Raw genomic sequence first — 20,394 nt, 5'->3', positions numbered from 1 at the left:
TTCAACTCCTATAGAGTTAGTAAGTAATCTAGCTAGAAAATGCATTAGATTTTGCTTTTGTTTTTGACTTGTGAAATTTGCTGTGCTGGAGGGAATGTGTATTCCTGTTTTTGTGTCCTTTTGTAACTTAAGGTTTTGCCTAGAGGGATTCTCTGTGTTTTGAATCTGACTGCCTATGAGATTATGTTCCATTCTAATTTCACAGAGGTGCTTCTTTTACCTTTTTTCTTTCTAATAAAGTTCTGTTTCTTTTAAGAGCCTCACTGATTTCTCTATGATCCTAAGACCCAGGGGTTTGGGTCTGTGATCGCTTTGTAACCAATTGGTTAGGATATTATTTTCAAGCCTGCCCAGGAAAGGGGGTGTAAGGCTTGGGGGAATATTTTGCGGGAATAGGAACTCCAAATGGTCCTTTCCCTGATTCTTTGTTAAATCACTTGGTGGTGACAGCATACCCCCCCAAGGGCAAAAAGTTTGTGCCTTGGGGAAGTTTTACCCCAAGCTGGTAGAAATAAGCTTAGGGGGGTCTTTCATGTGAGTCCCCACATTTGTACCCTAGAGTTCAGAATGGGGAGGGAACCTTGACAGATCTATTTTAGCCAGAAGATTCAAAATCACTTCTTCTCAGTTAAGTCTATTTCTATACCAAATATTCTGAGTAGTTTCAATGGCAGAGCTGTTTTTGTTTTTCTTTTAAATCACAAGATTTTTTTAAAATCTTGTGATTTAAAAAATATATATATAAAATATAGGCGCACGTGCACACACACACACACAGCTTCCCCCTTCACAGTTTTGATTCTTTCGGTTTGGATATGGGAAATGCATCTTACAACTGGAATGAATTGGAAATCCAAGACTTTCATAATTGTTGTAACGGTAAGCTCTTCAAGTGGCCTTCTGCACATTCCTACTCTGGCATGTGCTCATGGTACCATCAGGACCAGAGGAAGCTTCTAGTAGCAGTGCCTGTTGGAGCGCTCTTGCACCTTCTTCTCCTTTCTCTTCCCCTTGTGGCTCTGTACATTTGGAGAGCGAAGCTAGAAATGGGTTGTGCATCAGCCACCTCCTCCAATGCTGAGTTGGAATTAGAACTCCAAAGAAGAATCATTCCAATGTGCAGTGCTGCTAGAAGGTTCCATTTCTGGCTACGCCATGAGTACATTCTAAGAATGCAAATGTGCAGAGGCCACTTGAAGAACTCTGGATACAGGTCAGTAATCTTTATCTTTATAATGTTAAAAATATTGGTTATTTTATCAGTGTAATTAGATTGATTGCTTACAATTTTATTCTGATTTCATGCCGGCTTATTGCTGTAACTCTGTTGCCGCTCCTATTTTACACCAATGTTAAATGAGATCAGAATTAGGCCCTTTGTGTGTCTACAGCATTTAGAACATATAATGTGGTATGTAAATGTTAATTATGATTATAAAACCATTGTTAAATTAACTAAGCATTTTAAAATAGAAGTTTGCTTGATATCTTTGAAAATTTCAGATTCCCTCTTCATGCTATTTTGAGATATTTCCTGATTTTTTACTTTACAATGGAAAGTCCAATTTAATAAATATCATCTCCCATTAGCCCAATTTACATTTGTATTTTCTTTCTGTAATTGTTTTAAGTATGCTTTAAAACTGCTGTAGGCTAAAACTGCTTTCACACAGTTTCGTCAGGCAGTGTGGATGAGGCCAAAACATATTAAAAACTTCCTCCGCCCACCTCCCAGATTGTGTTCTAGAGCTTGGTAGGAAATCTTGTAATCCCCAAAAGAGTCCCAAAGGGCTGAGTATTTATTTTCTAAAGTATTACCTATTGTACATGGTTTGGCTCTTAATGCTATGTCCAGAAGTCATTTCCATAAATCTTAGAGAAATAGAAGCAGCTGATACTTAAGTATAAAAAAAATGGGGGAAGGGTGAATAAGTCTATTTAGAGTGTAAACTTTTGGGGTAGGGACTGTCTTTTGTTCTGTTTGTACAATGCCTAGTACAGTGGGGTCCTGATCCGTGACCAGGGCTTGTAGGTGATACAAATAATATTACCATTATTTATTAATTAATGTAGAATAAGATAGGACACACACTTATTTGGAGTGATCCGTAGAAACAAGTATAAAACTTAAGTATCAACAATGATTTTTTTAAATTCCTAGCATGGGTCTTGGACTGTGTTAACATCTTATAGTATATTTAATAAATTATAATGTAAAGCATAATAAAATATACAGATGCATTCCCAAGCTGATTGAGGTGTGGATGTGACCTTTGACTTTTGTCGTATTTGTTAAAGCATCTTAATTTTTGCCTTACATTACTTTTGTAACGCATGCTGTAGGTTTATGAGGAAATTAATATGCACTGTCAAGAATTAGGGAAACACGCAGACTTCTTAACCTACTTTTTACAAAAGTTGATATGCAGATAATCTTAACTTTTCTATTTTTTTTCCACTTTTTTCTCCCAAAGTTGTGGGAGTTAGTGAGGCTTATGAAGATGCTGCCAACTGCCTATGGTTACTAACTAACTCCAAACCGTGCGCCAACTGCAAATCTCCAATTCAGAAGAATGAGGGCTGCAACCACATGCAGTGTGCAAAGGTATAAAGAAGTTTATATTGTTTATGGTGGAAAGCGTAACTCAAGTTGTATATACATGTCTATTTTGTAAATGCAAACATACAAAGCCTCTGAAATCACAGGCATGGGATCTAGTGGAACTTCTAAACCAAATTGCAACATTGGCAGATAGAAAGAAGCTCTAATGTATTAAGATAAAAGCAGAGTATTTGATATGCAATTTCATTAAGTCTTTCTTACAAGATACATTTTGGCTTGGCAGTGAACACTCATTACATGGGTTGAAGGACAATAAACAAAGAGAAATGACGAGCAGTAAACAAAGAATAAAATAGGAGGAAAGACTTAGAGGAAAACTATACAGATCTTTGCATTGCCACTCTTCTTTAATGACCTAAAAGAGAAAGTGAATAGCATATTTAATTCACAGAAGATACTAAATTTTGAGGCATTGTGAACACTAATGAAGATAGAGAAATAATACAAAGGGAAATAAGGTGAGCTGAAAATATCAAAAGAAGGTCAGCTTGGAAAAATGTAAACATAGATTTTCAAAGGGAGTGAGATACCAGGAGAGCAGTAGTTCCAAGAAAGACTTTAAGGGTAATAGTAGACAGAAATTAGATGCAAGTTTTCAATACTTCACAAAAATAAATAGGTTTTGCATAGCAATATTTTCTATGTCAAAACCTCTTTATCTAACATTATAATTACATCTCAGACAACTCTTTTTTCAAATGAACTAAAAGCAGAAACTTAAAGTACTTGCTTTTTAGTCAATGGATAGTGTGACAAAGTTTCTCCTCTGCCTTGGTGGGTCCTGCGCTTTCCGGCGGATTTGCTTGCCTCAGAGGTTCACGGCAGCCCTCAGTTTGGCCACTTTTGCCACTGGCTCAAACCTGCTGTTCACTCAGCTAACCTCATGACTAGCCAGCATGGGACACAGGGAAGAGAACAATCCCCCGCAGTCTCTGTTGTCCCACCTAGTGGGTCAGGGACAGGCTAGAGACCTTCCCCTCTCAGTCCAGGTCAGCTTCCCCTCTCAGTCCTCTGAGAGCTTCCCCTCTCAGTCCAGGTCCAGACTCTCAGTCCAGGTCAGCTTCTCTTGTGTCAACTAGGGAGTTGAGGGAATGGGGGGAACCTGGGCCCACCCTCTACTATTGGTTTCACCCCACGGCCCTGTGGATCGCAGCTGTCTACAATGTCTCCTGTAACATCTGTGTGACAGCTACAACTCCCTGGGCCACTTTCCCCATGACCTCCCTGCAGCACCTTCTTTGTCTTCACTGCAGGACCTTCTTCCTGATGCCTGGTAACATTTTTATTCCTCAGTCCTCCAGCAGCACATCCTCTCACTCCCAGCTACTTACATGCCTCTCCCTAACTGAAGGGATGTCTTTCTTTTTTTAACCATGTGCCCTGATTAGCCTACCTGCCTTAATTGGTTCTCGTAGCTTCCTAATTGGTTGCAGGTGTCCTAATTAGCCTGCTTGCCTTAATAGGTTCTAGCAGGTTCCTGATTGTTCTGGAATAGTCCCTGTTATCTTACCCAGAGAAAAGGGACCTGCTTAATCTGGGGCTAATGTAGCTACCTTCTACTACTTTCCTGTAGCTATCTGGCCTGACCTTGTTACAATAGGTTATGTGAAAGTAGCAAAAACAGCTTATATGTCCATTTAATAATGTCAGGTTTTCAGATTAAGAAAGGGGTATCTGTCACGACTCAGGTTTCAAACACTTATTTGTGTAGGTTGGTTGGCTTCTATCAAAATATACCTTGGGTTAGAAAACAGTTCTTTCTCTCTTTTTTCTAGGAGTCTGTCTCTCCATACCAAGCAAATGGCTTTTTCTTTCTGCGCCCATCACATTCCTCCTCACTTTTCCTCTACTATATTTAGGGATTTTGTTGTTTATGCTACCAGCAGAAACAGATCCTGCCTTGCCCTCACTGGTTCATTCTAGGTGTACCATTTATCTTTTTCTTTCTTCAAATGAGCTCAACTCGTGCCAATAAGATCAACTCAACAAGATTTCAAGTGTTGCATACTATAGGCTTGATTGGCTTTCACCATTAAACATAAGTTAGCGTCACTACTTCAGTTCTACCAGCATCTGAGGTACTAACTAGGGACCAGATTCTCCAGTCTGCTAAGAGCGCTTTGCACCTTGTAAGCAGCACAAAGTGGCTTTAAAATGGCTAGAGATAACTGGTATTGAATTCCCCTTCTGTAGGGGAACTCACCATCATCAGAAAGCTGATAGAGGCAATTCTGCTACTTCCTGTACCAGCCTCCCCTCTTCCTTATATAAGAGGAGGGGGAAGGGTTATGTGAGCTGTATTTCAGGGCTGGGCCCCATGGCGGAGTGGAGCTCCCTTATATACTTGTTCATCCACTTGCGTAAGTTCTGTTACAGACTTTAGGCCTTTGGCGGCAGTTAGAGTAGTCTCCCTGCTGCTCTAATTTCTGCCAGATCCTAGTGATTGAGTATTAGAAAATCAAAACTGGCTCCCTGCAGCTGCCACACTCCGTTTTATATGTCCACACAACCCAAAGTGCAGAATTGGGTCCTAAATGTTTAGGACCATGATTTTGAGAAGTCATTGGTTTTTCACCAGACTCTCTCTTTATTGGCTGTCATTTATTCCTTATATACGCTAAATCAGTTCAGGATTGTTCTTTCTGTATCCTTCCAGGTCTTCTAGCATTCTTCTTAATATCAAATAGATGGGGAAGCATAAGATTTGTAAAGGACATAATAGGGGAGAGACCTCAGTATTGATGCAAAAAAAGTTTATTAATAAAACAGTTATAATGTATTATAATTTTAGGTTATTATGTAATTGGCTTCACTGTTACTGAATTTTAGGCCACTGTTATTTTCATACGCAAGATGCTTGGGGAATACGATAGCTCACATGCTTATGGTTTTTGGTTAATCTGGGTTCATTATAAAATAATGAAATGTTCAGGCTAATTAAGGAAATTCCTAGGAAATGTCTGCATTCTGTCATCAGTGAGAACAAAGTGTCAAAGAGGATGACACCACCTTGCCTGTAAAACTATATTTATTACCTTCGTGTGTGTTCACAGACTCTTGTATGCAGCTTTATAGCTTCTGTTTTGTTTTACCATTCTGTACTATTTTCTTTTTACGTTTATCCTTTGGAAGATGTATATAAATGTTAGTAATTGGGATTTTGACCTTGTATAGAGTATTTGATAAGTGTCTTTAATTGCAAATTGTGAATGTACAACAAATACTAGGTTGTAAATCTAGGAACCATTTGCTCAAAAGGCAAGCAACCAAGAAGACTCATTTATGGTTGATAAATGTTTTATGGAAGATATTGGTTACTTCTAACTCATGTTTCTACTCAAAGGTGAAAACCTTTGTTGTCCTTCAAATGCTTAATATGTGTGACAGGGTTGGGCCGGATGGCTACAGGAGAGTAATAGAAGGCAAATATATTAGCCCCAGGTTAAGTAGGTCCCTTTTCCCTGGGTAAGGTAACAGGGAAGGTTCCAGAACAATCAGGAACCTTCTGGAGACAATTAAGACAGACAGGCTGATTAGAACACCTGCAGCCAATCAAGAAGCTGCTAGAATCAATTAAGGCAGGCTAATCAGGGCACCTGGGTTTAAAAAGGAGCTCACTTCAGTTTGTGGTGCACGGGTAAGGAGCTGGGAGCAAGAGGCGCTAGGAGCTGAGTGTGAGAATGCATACTGTTGGAGGACTGAGGAGTACAAGAATTATCAGACACCAGGAGGAAGTTCCGATAGTGAGGATAAAGAAGGTGTTGGGAGGAGGCAATGGGGAAGTAGCCCAGGGAGTTGTAGCTGTTGCACAGCTGTTCCAGTAGGCACTCTAAACAGCTGCATTCCACAGGGCCCTGGGCTGGAACCTGGAGTAGAGGGCGGGCCTGGGTTCCCCCCAAACCTGGTCAAACTCCTGGTCAGACACTGGAGGAGTTGACCTGGACTGTGGGTTCATAAAATGGCCAAACTGAGGGCTGCTGTGAAGCCCCAAGGCGAGCAAATCCGCCAATAAGCGCAAGACCCACCAAGGTAGAGGAGGAACTTTTGTCACATATGCTAGAAGCTTATTTTGACATGTATATTTGCAAATATTGTATATGTAAATGTGGGCCTTCATATAATCACTGCGTGATATCATTATATGAAAAGTTTCAGAGTAACAGCCGTGTTAGTCTGTATTCACAAAAAGAAAAGGAGCACTTGTGGCACCTTAGAGACTAATCAATTTATTTGAGCATAAGCTTTCGTGAGCTACAGCTCACTTCATCAGATGCATACTGTGGAAAGTAAGAAGATCTTTGTATACACACAAAGCATGAAAAAATGGGTGTTTACCACTACAAAAGGTTTTCTCTCTCCCCACCCCCTCTCCTGCTGGTAGTAGCTTATCTAAAGTGATCACTCTCCTTACAATGTGTATGATAATCAAGGTGGGCCATTTCCAGCACAAATCCAGGTTTTCTTCCCCCACCCCCCCCAACCCACTCTCCTGCTGGTAATAGTTTATCTAAAGTGATCACTCTCCTTACAATGTGTATGATAATCAAGGTGGGCCATTTCCAGAGGCATATCAGAGCCTCGTTCACCTGCACATCCACCAATGTGATATATGCCATCATGTGCCAGCAATGCCCCTCTGCCATATACATTGGTCAAATTGGACAGTCTCTACGTAAAAGAATAAATGGACACAAATCAGATGTCAAGAATTATAACATTCATAAACCAGTCGGAGAACACTTCAATCTCTCTGGTCACACGATTACAGACATGAAAGTTGCGATATTACAACAAAAAAACTTCAAAACCAGACTCCAGCGAGAGACTGTTGAATTAGAATTCATTTGCAAATTGGATACAATTAACTTAGGCTTGAATAGAGACTGGGAGTGGCTAAGTCAGTAACCTATTTCCCCTTGTTTTTTCCTACCCCTCCCACCCCAGACGTTCTTGTTAAACCCTGGATTTGTGATGGAAATGGCCCACCTTGATTATCATACACATTGTAAGGAGAGTGATCGCTTTAGATAAGCTATTACCAGCAGGAGAGTGGGGTGGAGGGAGAGAAAACCTTTTGTAGTGGTAAACACCCATTTTTTCATGCTTTGTGTGTATAAAAAGATCTTCTATACATTCAACAGTATGCATCCGATGAAGTGAGCTGTAGCTCATGAAAGCTTATGCTCAAATAAATTGGTTAGTCTCTAAGGTGCCACAAGTACTCCCTTTTATTTTTGCATTATATGAAAAGTAAGATATTTTACGTACAAATATAGCTAAGCCATTTGATGCTATAACTGGTTACTAATGTAAGAAGCCATTTGAGTATAGAAATTATTTACATTAATTGGGAAATTAGTTAGTTACCTGGCAATGCGTAAGCAGCTCCTTATCAAGCTCTTAAAAACCAGAAGAAACTTTCCAAGGATGGTACAAAGAAAAGACAATACTTTCTTTGACCATTTACATTTAAATACTCTCTTTAAGAATCTTTTATATTTAAAAAGGCTGTTTTAAGACCTGAAAGACCTGAAGACTATTTTAAGAGCTGACTATTTCAAGAGCTTTTATATAGGAAATAGGAGTATTTTGACTCATTTGAAACGTAATTTCTGCTCCTATTAAACACTGACGGATCTAAAGGGATAGCTCAGAAAATGAATTGATTTAAAAGAGAGAGTTAAAACTTTAAATATCAAAAATCAATATACCCATAAAACTGAAGAAGAATAACAACTCTGCTACATATGCAATAGCAGCTTTAATATTCACGAGCTGAAGATGGTACCAGCACAGTCCAATAAAGACGTTGAGCCAATGGAAGATGACAGCAGCTGATATTTAAATCCAGACCTGAAAGAGGTCTGTCTTCCATCTTCAGCGAGGCCATGGAAAAAGAAATATATATAAATTTCTCTGAACTGAAACACTCTCTTATGCTTATACCCTTACCCTTATGTACTGTTACACACACGTGCTCACTTACACTCTAGCTCTCAGCGCTCATCTTAGTTTAGACTGTTCATTTAATCTTTACAAGCAAACAAAAAACAACAAGACAGCTAAGAACAATAAAACAACAGCACAGTATCAAGAGGAAGCAACCTTCCAACCCACCACTGCTTCTGCAATGTCATCACAACATCGAGAATTCAGCATCGCTGGTGAGATGGAGTTTGCCAAAGCACTGCCAAGGGATTAGATTTAATTTGTTCTTGGACTAATTTTAACGCAATATTGAAATTCTATTATAATTTCAGTGGTTAACAGCTTTTAGTGTTAAACCCCAGATTGTTTAAACTATATTCCTGGAAAAGAGACATAAGCAAATATTGATAAACAGAGAGAAGTTGTGGGATTTAATTTGAGTTTAAGATCATTAATATCAATTTGCATGTCTTGACCACTGCTTGAATGGCTTCTTTTAAGTAAAAAGGAAAGGAGTACTTGTGGCACCTTAGAGACTAACCAATTGATTTGAGCATAAGCTTTTGTGAGCTACAGCTCACTTCATCGGATGCATACCTTAGTCTCTAAGGTGCCACAAGTACTCCTTTTCTTTTTGCGAATACAGACTAACACAGCTGTTACTCTGAAACCCTTCTTTTAAGTAACCAACTTAAATACCTTCTTTAGTTTCATAGGACTTAAACTGACTTCCATGATTTCAATGGGAGTTAAGCACCTAAATACTTCTGAGCATCTGGGCCTTAGTTAAGATCACTCATCTTTCTTATTCATAATAAAATTCACAGATCAATGACATTGAGTCTCTATGCAGCCCTGGAGACAGACCAGACCTGTCAATTAGAGACATGGGATGTGTGGCTCCACCTCTGAGGAACCACCAGTTTTTCATCTGTCTCTTCAGCTTCAGGCAGGCAGACCATCTCCTCCCTGCTGAAGAGCAAATTTGAAGAAGAGGAGGAAAAACAGGCTTAAAGTCACTAGGCTGTCTTGGTCTGCTTTTATCAGCACAGGGGGATTCCCTTTCTCTTCAGAGTCACTGGGATTCTTCATGCCCTGGCTCACCCATGTGGAGTTCAACCTAGTGGAGAAAGCTAAGAAGGCCAGATGCTGTGTCTCCTGTATCTCCCCTGGATAGAGATTTGTGCCTTCTCTGCAGAGACTCAGGCACCTCTCAAGTGCTAAGGCTAGGATACAGTTTTCTATGGCCTCCCCCCTCAAGCAGGAGAGCTTCCAAGAAGCAGCAGCAGCCCTTCAGCTGCAAAATCACCCTTGGGACAGGTAGCAGCCCCAAGAATGATGGCTCCTTCTTCCACACACCCGCATCTGGCAGGAATATAGGTTAAAGTAGAATATCAAAGGGCCAAGGAAGCTCCCCTCCTCCAGCTGCTGGAGCCTCTGCTCACAGCCCTGAGTGTTGACCATGGAATAGCTGCCCAACCTCTCCCACGAGGTTGCTGTGGCAGCAGGGAGCTACTGATAGGGATGCAGAGCAAGGAGAGCCTTTAGCCAAACCTCCCTCCATTCTGCAGCCTTTTCTATGATTAGCTTATTATCTCTGACAATTTCAAAACTTTTTCCAAAACCTTTGAGTTAAAAAAAAAAAATCATAGAAACTGACTCAGCCTCACAAACAGTTTCAAACAGTGACAAACTGATATTTTTCAACAGAAACATCATGTTGATATATTCCCATCCAGCTCTACTCAACATCTCGTTCTGTGCATCCACCCCAGACTTAATTTATAGAATGCAAAGCACTCCTGCCCTATGTCTGAGAATCAACCAATACTTTTTATATGGCACCATAGACCTATTAAAATGTATATAGCAGCTTAGAATACATCTGCTCGGAGGGTCCTTGGCCATTTTCTTTTGACATATAAACATACAGGGGAATGTACTATTCCTGTGAATTCTGTCCCTTCAGTTGGTTGTGGTGGAATAATGATGCGGTACTGGAAATCTGTAACATGATTGGATGCAGGTATTAGTTTTGTTTTCTTCTTCTTTTGAAGTGCAAATATGACTTTTGCTGGATTTGCCTAGAAGAATGGAAGAAGCACAGCTCTTCTACTGGAGGCTATTACAGGTGCACTCGCTATGAAATCATTCAGCATGTAGAGGAACAGTCCAAGGAAATGACAGTGGAGGTAGGAGATTAAACTGTATTGGCTACAATAAAATACTTAGGCTGTAATTTTCTGTCTTGCCTAAGATTCTGAATTGGTGTTCCTGAGAAGAATTTGTTAGACTTTAATTTTCCCACTCCTAGGTCCACAATGGGAAAAAAGTGAATTATAACTCTAAATATCATATTGAGATAATAGGAGGAAAATACTGTCTGGCTTGTGTTATACTGGGAACAAAGACAACTGGGTTCTCGATTCTGGTACTAACAAACTGTGATGTTGGGAAAGTCACTTCATCTCTCTCTACCGTGGTTACCATTCTGTGCAATGAGTGTAGTAGTACTGTAATTACCCGCTGTGCTTCAGAGGACTGTTGTTTGGCTTAATCGATGTTTGCAATGTACTTTGAGGACCACTGCTTAAAGATTGCTCTATAGCAGGGGTCAGCAAACTTTCAGAAGTGGTGTGCCGAGTCTTCATTTATTCACTGTAATTTAAGGTTTTGCGTGCCAGTAATACATTTTAACATTTTTTTAGAAGGTCTCTCTCTCTATAAGTCTATATATTATCTAACTAAACTATTGTTGTATGTAAAGTAGACAAGGTTTTCAAAATGTTTAAGAAGCTTCATTTAAAATTTAAATTAAAATGCTGATCTTACGCTGCCAGCCCGCTCAGCCCGCTGCCAGCCTGGGGTTCCGTTCACCTAGGCCGGCAGCAGGCTAAGCAGGGCCTGCGGCCGGGACCCCGGCTGGCAAGGGACCGGCAGCCAGAACCCCAGATTGGCAGCGGGCTGAGCAGGGCTGGCGGCCAGGACCCCAGACTGGCAGTGGGCTGAGCGGCTCAGCCCGCTGTCGGTCTGGGGTTCCATTCGCCGGTTCCTGTCAGCCAGGGTCCCGGCTGCCAGCCCCACTCAGCCCGCTGCCGGTCTGGGGTCCTGGCCCTGCCCACATAGAGTGGGTACCTACCTTCTCCCTGGTTCTGGCCCATTTTCTTCCTCTCTCTCTGCACTGAAATGAGGGTGGGAGTGCACTGAGCACAGGGCTAGGGGTGAAGGAGCAGGCTGGGGGTTGGGTTGTAGGGTCTGGCCAGGAGCTAGAATGAGGGAGGGGGCTCAGGGTTGGGGTTTGGGTGTGGAGTGCTTACCTGGGCAGCTCCCATTTGGTGTGAGAGGTGGGGGTGGGAATGTGGGGGGTGCAAGAGTCAGGACATGAGGTGTGGGGGGTGCAGGAGTCAGGGCAGGGGGCTGGGAGATGTGAAGGGGGTGCAGGAGTCAGGGCGTGGGGTGTGGGGGGCTGGGTATGTGTGTGGGGTACTGGAGATAGGGCTGGGGTTGTGGGGGGGTGCAGGGGTCAGGGCAGAGGGCTGGGTGTTTGTGAGGGGGTGCAGGGGTCAGGGCAGGGGGCTGGGGGTGTGGGCTGGGGTTGTGGGGGTCCTCCCAGCCCCCCGCCTAGAGCGGCTCACGGCAGGGGGCTGGAGGGGATATGCCTTGATTCCACCCCACGGCCCCATCCCCACCTCTTCTCCGCCTCCTCTCCAGAGCAGCGAGCACGCTGCAGCTCCGCTTCTCCCTCTCCCCCGCAAGGGCTATCAGCTGATCGGTGGCAGGGAGAGGAGGAGGGCCAGGAACACAGCACCTGGGGGAAGAGGCCAGGGAGGGGGAGCTTGCTTGCCCTGCAGCAGCAGCCAGCAGGACCAAGCTTCTTCACCCTGCCCCCGCGGGGGGGCCGGAGAAGAGCAGGCCGGGGCAGGCAGGATTTTTAATGGCACTCTGCTGCTTGTCGGGGTCCCAGCCTGGGTTCAGCAGCAGGCTGAGTGGGGCCAGCGGCTGGGACCCAGAAGGCAGCAGTGTGCCATTAAAAATTGGCTGGCATGCCGTCTTTGGCATGCTTGCCATAGATTGCCGACCCCTGCTCTATAGACACAAAATCTCAATTCCTCAGTTCTGATGGCTGTATCTGTCAGACTTCTGATTTCAAAACATTACCTTTCTGTCTGATTTAGACTATTCCTGGGGGAATTCTGCGCCACTGTGCAGTGCAGAATTTTGCAAAAATTAATGTGCACACAGAATTTCCTTTCCCCCACAGAAATGGGCTACAAGTGCTGCTGGCCACCACTAGGGGCCACTGGACTCTGCAGAGCCCAGCTTGCATATAGAAGACACTGCTGTGGGGAGGGGGAAAGGGAGGGAGCTGGAGCATTCCCGGCAGCTACACTTCCCTGAACGCTCTGAGAGAAGGACGCGACCTGCAGGAAACTCTACACAAACCTGGGATCGAGTATCAGGCTGTTTTTCCCTCTAGATCCCTGAGGGCGGGTGTCTAGGCTAGGGGGCCCCTGCCGATGAGCTCTGGGGCGGAAGGGAGTGTGGGTGTCTGGGAGAGGGGGCCCCTGCAGCTGGGCTCTTGGGGGAGGGGGACAGGTGTCTGAGCTGGGGGCCCCTGCAGCTGGGCTAGGGAGGGAGGGGCTTCAGGTGTATTAGCTGGGGTCTGGCCCCGCAGCTGGGTTTGCCGGGGAGGGGGGGGAGGAGAGGAGGAGGTGAAACAGGAACTGTGTTGTCATAGGGGTTTCTTTAACTCTCTACTCTTGGAAGAATTTTTTGTGTGTATGTCTGTATTGCTACAGACAAACTTGCTGAAAGGTATTTTGAAATAAATTACCAAAATAATTGAAACTGGCATGATTATATAGTGTTATTTTGACAAATAAAATTGGCAGAATTTTAAAATTTTGTATAATTCCTCAAGGAGTATGTCTTAAACAGTACCCATTACCATGGTATTTGTGTATAAATGTCTAATGTTCCCAGCTGAAACAGCTGACTATAGTTTTGTATTTGCTGATGATTGTGAAAATAATATAAGTCTAATAGACTCTAAATGAATGATTCATGTTTGAGTTCTTATTTTCTAGGCTGAAAAGAAACACAGACGATTTCAAGAGCTTGATAGGTTTATGCACTATTACACGAGGTTTAAGAACCATGAGCTCAGCTATCAGGTATGGTCCAAACAGTTTCTAGTAAATTTTTCCCCACTTTATTAGTCCAGAAATTAGATGAATTTGTTGAACTTTTATTTTTGTCCCTTTTTTTAGTTAGAACAGCGCCTTCTAAAAACTGCCAAAGAAAAGATGGAGCAGTTGAGTAGAGCTCTCAGTGGAAGTAAGTAGTTTGTTAGTATTTACTGATTTATAATGGTGGTTTGAAGTCAAATATCTCTTTACACTAAAAGAAAAAATTTTGTTCTTCAGATTTTTCTTTACTTATATTGATGCCTACAAGAAACGATATATTTCAGACTGCTACTTCTGTACATTTAAGGCTTTGAACTTTCAGCCTTTGTCAGTCCTCAGTTCATCTTGATAACTTGAGTTTGAGTCCTTTATTGTTAAGGAGATAACAATTCTCTTTCAGTGTTTATGTGCAACAGCACCACACACCTTATTCCATGTATTTATTTAAAATATGTGGGAGAAGGGACAAAACAATGTTGAAATTGCTTGAGGAAACAGTGAAGTATGAATTTCAGACTTTTAATGGTATCTTACATTTATGTAGTGACTTGCACTCTGAAGGATCCCAAGGTGCTTTAGGAACTACAGCATGTATTCTATATAGAAAGAATCACTTGCTTCTGAAATGCAGTCACCTTTAGGGTGAGGAAAGGTGATTTGATTCAACCAGTGCACAGCACAGTGCACAACTTGTTATATGTGAATCTGTTCTGCATCAGTTTATTTTCTTTCTTTGTAGAGAAGTGTACCCATAATAAAGAAATAGTCTTGATCCTCCAGTGAGCTCTGCGTGTACGTAGGGGTTGCCCACGAGGAGCTCTTTGCAGGATCATGGGCATAAGTCTGTATTGAAACTGTATGAAGACAACCTGCTATGTCACCACCTGCAAGAGTGGAAATTCAGACCTGGTCAGGTCGTCACTGCTGGCAGTTTTACCCAGCTGGCCCAAGTGAGCAATCTTATCTGTCCTTCTGGATAAGCCTTTTATTGATAGGGCTCATTAGAGCCTATTACACAGTGTAATTTCTCATTCTGAAATGTTAGTGTAAATAAAATGTGGTAAAAGCTTCTATTAGGAAGTAGAATAAGCATGTGAGAGGCTAAATACACCCAAGGAATAGACCACTTGAGTTAGAGAGAAGCTAATGGTACATAGTTAGTTTTTTTACCATAACCACACTTACCCATGTACAGTGTGGACTGGCTTTGATTTGGAAAATATTTCCGATCTTGCATAACTTGTACTTCTTTTGGGGGAAACTCTCATAATAAAACTACTGAGGTCAGCAGAAAAATGTTTTTACAATGCTTGTGTTACTGTACAGCTGAAGGAGGCTGTCCTGATACCACTTTCATTGAAGATGCAGTACAAGAGCTCCTAAAAACTCGCCGCATTCTCAAGTGTTCTTATCCATATGGATTCTTTTTGGAACCTAAAAGCACAAAGAAAGAAATATTTGAACTTATGCAGGTAAAATAAGTATGTTTTGCTTTTTATGACCCAACTAATTTTTCTTGTAATACTAGTTATCCATCTGGCATGTTTTCTGACTACATAAAATTCTTAAACTTAGTTCAAAATGACAAAGATGTGGGAAAAAATGTGTATAATGAACTATTTATTTTGCTGTAACATTAAACTCATTGTTGGGTCAATATGACTTTGAATTCTGTCTTTAGAGGTTTTAAGGCTACAACCAAATTAGGGGGAAGGGAGTGAAGAATAGTTTTGGCAGGATTGTTTAGTCTATAATACAATTATTTTATTAAAAATATTTTATTGCAGCTTTAAAGACAGATTCTTAATGAAAAAATATACACTTGTAATTCAGCTTTTCTGAAGATATATGAACAGGATTCTCATTCCTGGATTCGGCTGAGACCAGCAGATCTCCCTCAATTCTAAAATAATTTTGATTCCAGAGGGCACTGGCTTTGGGTATAGTGCAAGCCAAGCCCTGCATTGACTATCAAATCTCCTTTCTCTGCTGGGTATAAATAATGTCCCCTAAATGATCTACTCAGTCCCTTCATTTGCACAGGAAGTGAAGCTCCCTAGGATGATAAACCAATACGAAATGATTAACCATAACCAAAAATATGCCACCCTCTCCCCCCCCCCCCAAAATAGAATCAACACATAAACATTAAAGAAGATACCTCCCCATAGAGTTTGGGAATTATGTGGTGAATGAAAGTTATGTCAGAATGATGCTTTTTTTCAACAGACAGCCCCTTTCTTGATGGCTAATCAAGAAGGAACTTTCTGGAATTAGAGGGCAGTATTTATTACACCCAGCGGGGGATGGCATGCAATGGCCACTAGAGGGCTTGGCTCACTATACCTCACAACTTTATTTATTTATATGTATTTCCATAGTACCTAAGAGCCCTAGTTAAGGACCAGGACCTATTATGCTAGACACTGTACAAACACAGAACCACAAGACAGAACCTGCCCCAAAGAACTTACAATTTAAGAACAAGACGGGATGGATAAAGACAAATGAGGAGTACAAGGAAACAACGAGACAGTATTGGTCAGCATAATCAGCATGGTCTTAGCACACCTCTGCCCTCAGTGGTAAAAATTCTTTGAGGGCTGAGGGAGTTCCATCAGTTTCTTGTTAAGGAGCTAACACCCAGGAGTGAGAATCCTGTCAGGATGGTGTCTTTAGAAAAATTGAATTATTCAGTATAGTAACCCCTCACTTAATGTCGTCCCGGCTAACGTTGTTTCATTGCTGATCAATTAGAGAACATGCTTGTTTAAAGTTGTGCAATGCTCCCATATAACGTTGTTTGGCAGCCGCCTGCTTTGTCCACTGCTTGCAGAAAAAGCAGCCCATTGGAGCTAGCTGGTGGGGGCTTGGAACTAGGGTGGACCATCAGCTCCCCGCTCCCCTAAGTTCCCTGTGCGGCAGCCACCCAGCAGGCTATCAATTGCCAGGCAGTTCAGCTGTCCCTCCCCCCACTGCCGTGTGCTGCTCCTGCCCTCTGCCTTGGAGCTGCTCCCGGGAGCCTCTTGCTTGCTGTGCAGAGGGGTGCTAATGTCAGGGTGTTCCCCTGCCCCCCCTTCCTTTACCCCATCTTCACTGAGCAGAGGGAGACACATGACAGGGCTCAGGACAGAGGGAGCTTGCTGGCAGCAGCTGCTGTCTCAACTTGCTGATCTACTTAAAAAGGCAGTGTACTTAGAGTGGGGTCAGCGAACTTAAAGGGGCAATGTGCAACACACGCACACAGTGTGTGTATCTCCCCTCCCTCCATTCGTGCTGCCTTGTAGAGTATGAGGCTACATTAACAACAATGGGTTAATGCTTGAGGGCTCAGCCGAGTGTTAGTTCATCATTTAGCAGTAAAGCATTCCCTGGGAAATATCCCACCCTCTTCCACCCTCTGACTTCACCACCTCAACCAAGCTTCACAATCATCATTGCTGTGTACAGGATTAAATTGTTTAAAACTTATATTGTGTGTGTGTGTATATTTATATATTTTTTTTTTAATTGTCTTTTGTCTGGCGAAATTTTTTTTCCTGGAATCTAACCCCACCCCACTCCATCCCAGATTCGCTTAACATCGTTTTGCTTAAAGTAGCATTTTTGGGAACGTAACTACAGTGTTAAGCAAGGAGTTACTGTATAGCATGTTTACAGTGCAGTTATGCCAGTTTTTCATTTAACTGTTTTATTTTGTTGTAACATTACGTGGTATACTGTGTTTATTTTCTGTTGCAGACAGACTTAGAAATGGTCACTGAAGACCTTGCTCAGAAAGTAAACAGGCCTTATCTTCGTACGCCTCGTCATAAAATAATCCGTGCAGCATGTCTTGTGCAGCAGAAGAGGCAAGAGTTTCTGGCCTCTGTGGCCCGGGGAGTTGCCCCTGCAGACTCACCAGAAGCTCCAAGGCGCAGGTAATTTAGGCATAAAAAGCGTGTGCAAACCAAAAAAGTTCAGGTTACAGCTACCAAGCTCTGTAAACCCACCCCTCCAACTAGTGCTTGCTTTGACATACACCTCAAGGCAAAATAGAGCTGACAGAATTTTGTAGTTGTAGGTCACTGGCTCAACAAACACTTCCTTCATTTGATTTGTGTGAAATTACACCCTTTCACTTTAAACTTCAGCATGTGAAACTCCGTTAAACTGCCAAGTGTCTCTCACTTTCATTTTGGAACTGAAAATGAGGAATCTTGGCTGACTTTTAAATTTGTAATGAAATCCAAAACCAGGCAGGATTTTCACCAGTGTGGTGTTTTTTTTTTGTTTTTTTTTTGGGCCGGGGGGCGGGGGTGGTTTGCCAACTCTTTCCACACAGGTGCAGTTGCAATATTAGCATGGGAGATAGAGCCCATGCTTTGGTAGAAATCCACCCCTGGAGTTTATGAAGTTGCAGAGGCTGACTAGAACTGTGTGGGGAAGTCATTGATTTCCTCCTCTAGCTAGAAAGCCAAATAATCTCATTCACAGTTCCTATATTTTTGATTAGATTGGCATTTTCATTTCACTCTTATGGCACCTTGTGGATGCCAACTCAAATTGCTGTATACACTTCCATTGCAGTCTGGTCATCTGACAAGTGAAAGGTGTTAAACTGAAGACAGCTTGTTAATAGAATAAAGATCTTAATAGAGTAATGTGATTGATGGAACTGATTCAGAGAAGCAATATTTTTGCTACTCGGTGTTCTGTTTAGATTACATTTTAATTGTTTGAAGTTACTCGTAGGTTTGGTGTGTGTATACTATTTTATCCCCACATTTCTCTTCCTTTTCTTCTAGTGAAAGGATGTAGACCTAAAAATCATTCTTTTAGTTTTTTCTGTTTTTTTTTTTTAATTACATTAAGATATGCCAAGTTGTGAATTACAAGAATAGTTAATAATAAGTATAATTATAACATATATGCACCCACTCAATTGTTCTACCCTCCAAGCCATTGTGACAGTGAAGCATAATTTGGGTGTAATGATTCTTTCCCAGTTTAGTCAGTGTACTAGATATGAATTTTTATAGTATAATTCACACCCAGTTTTTTGATCTCTTAATGGCTAGCTGAGTGCTTGTGGCCTCATTTCACATCCTGTACTTCAAAATAGCCACTTAAATACTTGGCACTCACCAAACACTAGTTAAATAACTGCTGAGAATAATTTTCAAAATCTAGAATTTTAAATAATTTACTTATCCAATCTTCTGAAACATTTTTATAAATGTATGTGTTAACCAGATGAGGAGTTCACCTCAAGGTGGTTTACAGTTGTAGACTGGGGGAGCCATTGTTCATACTTTATTCTGCTAATAAATTACATGATGTATCTAATTTAATTTATAGCTTTGCTGGTGGAACATGGGATTGGGAATATTTAGGATTTGCATCCCCTGAGGTAAACTATTTCTTTTTTACATTTTTAATGTCACTCTGCATATTATAGGAACCAGGGTGTAATTCTGTTTTGCATGGAGAGATTCCAGATTTTGTTTCATATTGTACTGAGGTTTGCAAGGTTGGGTTTAAGCTTTCCATTTTCTTTGCTTCACAATAGAAGGAAATATATGCATGGGTAATTGGGCAGTACCTAAACAATGAGTCTTATGAAAAGACAGCTCTTAAGGATGGCATCAGACCAACTCTTTTGCATTGTATTTTTTCCAATCTCAGAGCAAGGCAATAATCTACGAACAAAACATGCCTGCATTTTGGGCAAGATTTTATAGTAAATATTCAAAAATCTGTATAATTAAAAATATACTTTTGAATGCAATACCAGTCCAACAGAATTTGACAGAGAACCTAAATGAAGTGGCACACTATCTTCCATTCTTTACTGATTTAACAATTCAACAAAAAATTAAAGATTTAAAATTAAATGTTCTGTTTAAATTTTAAACAAATATTATTCTGAATGTAAAAGTAGTATTAAAGAGGAAGGAAACTAGATAATTTCTGATATAATTAGGGCTGTCAAGCAATTAAAAAAATTTATTGCAATTAATTGTGCGATTAATCGCACTGCTAAAGAATGATAGAATACCATTTATTTAAATATTTTTGGATGTTTTCTACATTTTCAAACATATTGATTTCAATTACCACAGAATACAAAGTGTACAGTGCTCACTTTATATTATTATTTTTGATGACAAATATTTGCACAGTAAAAAACAAAATAAATAGTTTTTTTCAGTTCACGTAATACAAATAATGTAGTGCAATCTCTTTATCATGAAAGTTGAACTTACAAATGTAGAATTATGTACAAAAAAATAACTGCACTCAAAAATAAAACAATGTAAAATTTTAGAGCCTGCATGTCCACTCCATCCTACTTCTTGTTCAGCCAATCGCTCAGATAAACAAAAAGAAAAGGTATTTCTGTGTGTATATAAAGTCTGCTGCAGTTTCCACGGTAAACATCTGATGAAGTGAGCTGTAGCTCACGAAAGCTCATGCTCAAATAAATTGGTTAGTCTCTAAGGTGCCACAAGTACTCCTTTTCTTTTTGCGAATACAGACTAACACGGCTGTTCCTCTGAAAAAAGAAAAGGAGTACTTGTGGCACCTTAGAGACTAACCAATTTATTTGAGCATGAGCTTTCGTGAGCTACAGCTCAGTACTCCTTTTCTTTTTGCGAATACAGACTAACA

The 20,394-nt window shown here is 41.2% G+C and overlaps 1 protein-coding gene across 10 annotated transcripts in view; it reads left to right on the top strand.

Moving 5' to 3' along the window:
• Positions 1–20,394, top strand: part of ANKIB1 (ankyrin repeat and IBR domain containing 1) — a 154,663-nt gene that overhangs the window by 121,776 nt on the left and 12,493 nt on the right. For all 10 annotated transcript variants that reach the window (XM_073333976.1, XM_073333978.1, XM_073333979.1 and 7 more), the window contains 7 exons: positions 2,475–2,605; positions 10,609–10,743; positions 13,639–13,725; positions 13,822–13,888; positions 15,067–15,212; positions 17,482–17,660; positions 19,081–19,132. In XM_073333976.1, the coding sequence (XP_073190077.1) occupies positions 2,475–2,605; positions 10,609–10,743; positions 13,639–13,725; positions 13,822–13,888; positions 15,067–15,212; positions 17,482–17,660; positions 19,081–19,132 (797 nt within the window). The remainder of the gene's footprint in view (positions 1–2,474; positions 2,606–10,608; positions 10,744–13,638; positions 13,726–13,821; positions 13,889–15,066; positions 15,213–17,481; positions 17,661–19,080; positions 19,133–20,394) is intronic.

The sequence above is a fragment of the Lepidochelys kempii genome, chromosome 2 (genome assembly GCF_965140265.1).
Source record: "Lepidochelys kempii isolate rLepKem1 chromosome 2, rLepKem1.hap2, whole genome shotgun sequence".
NCBI classification, from domain to species: domain Eukaryota; kingdom Metazoa; phylum Chordata; order Testudines; family Cheloniidae; genus Lepidochelys; species Lepidochelys kempii.
This window is presented reverse-complemented; position numbering and strand designations above follow the sequence as displayed.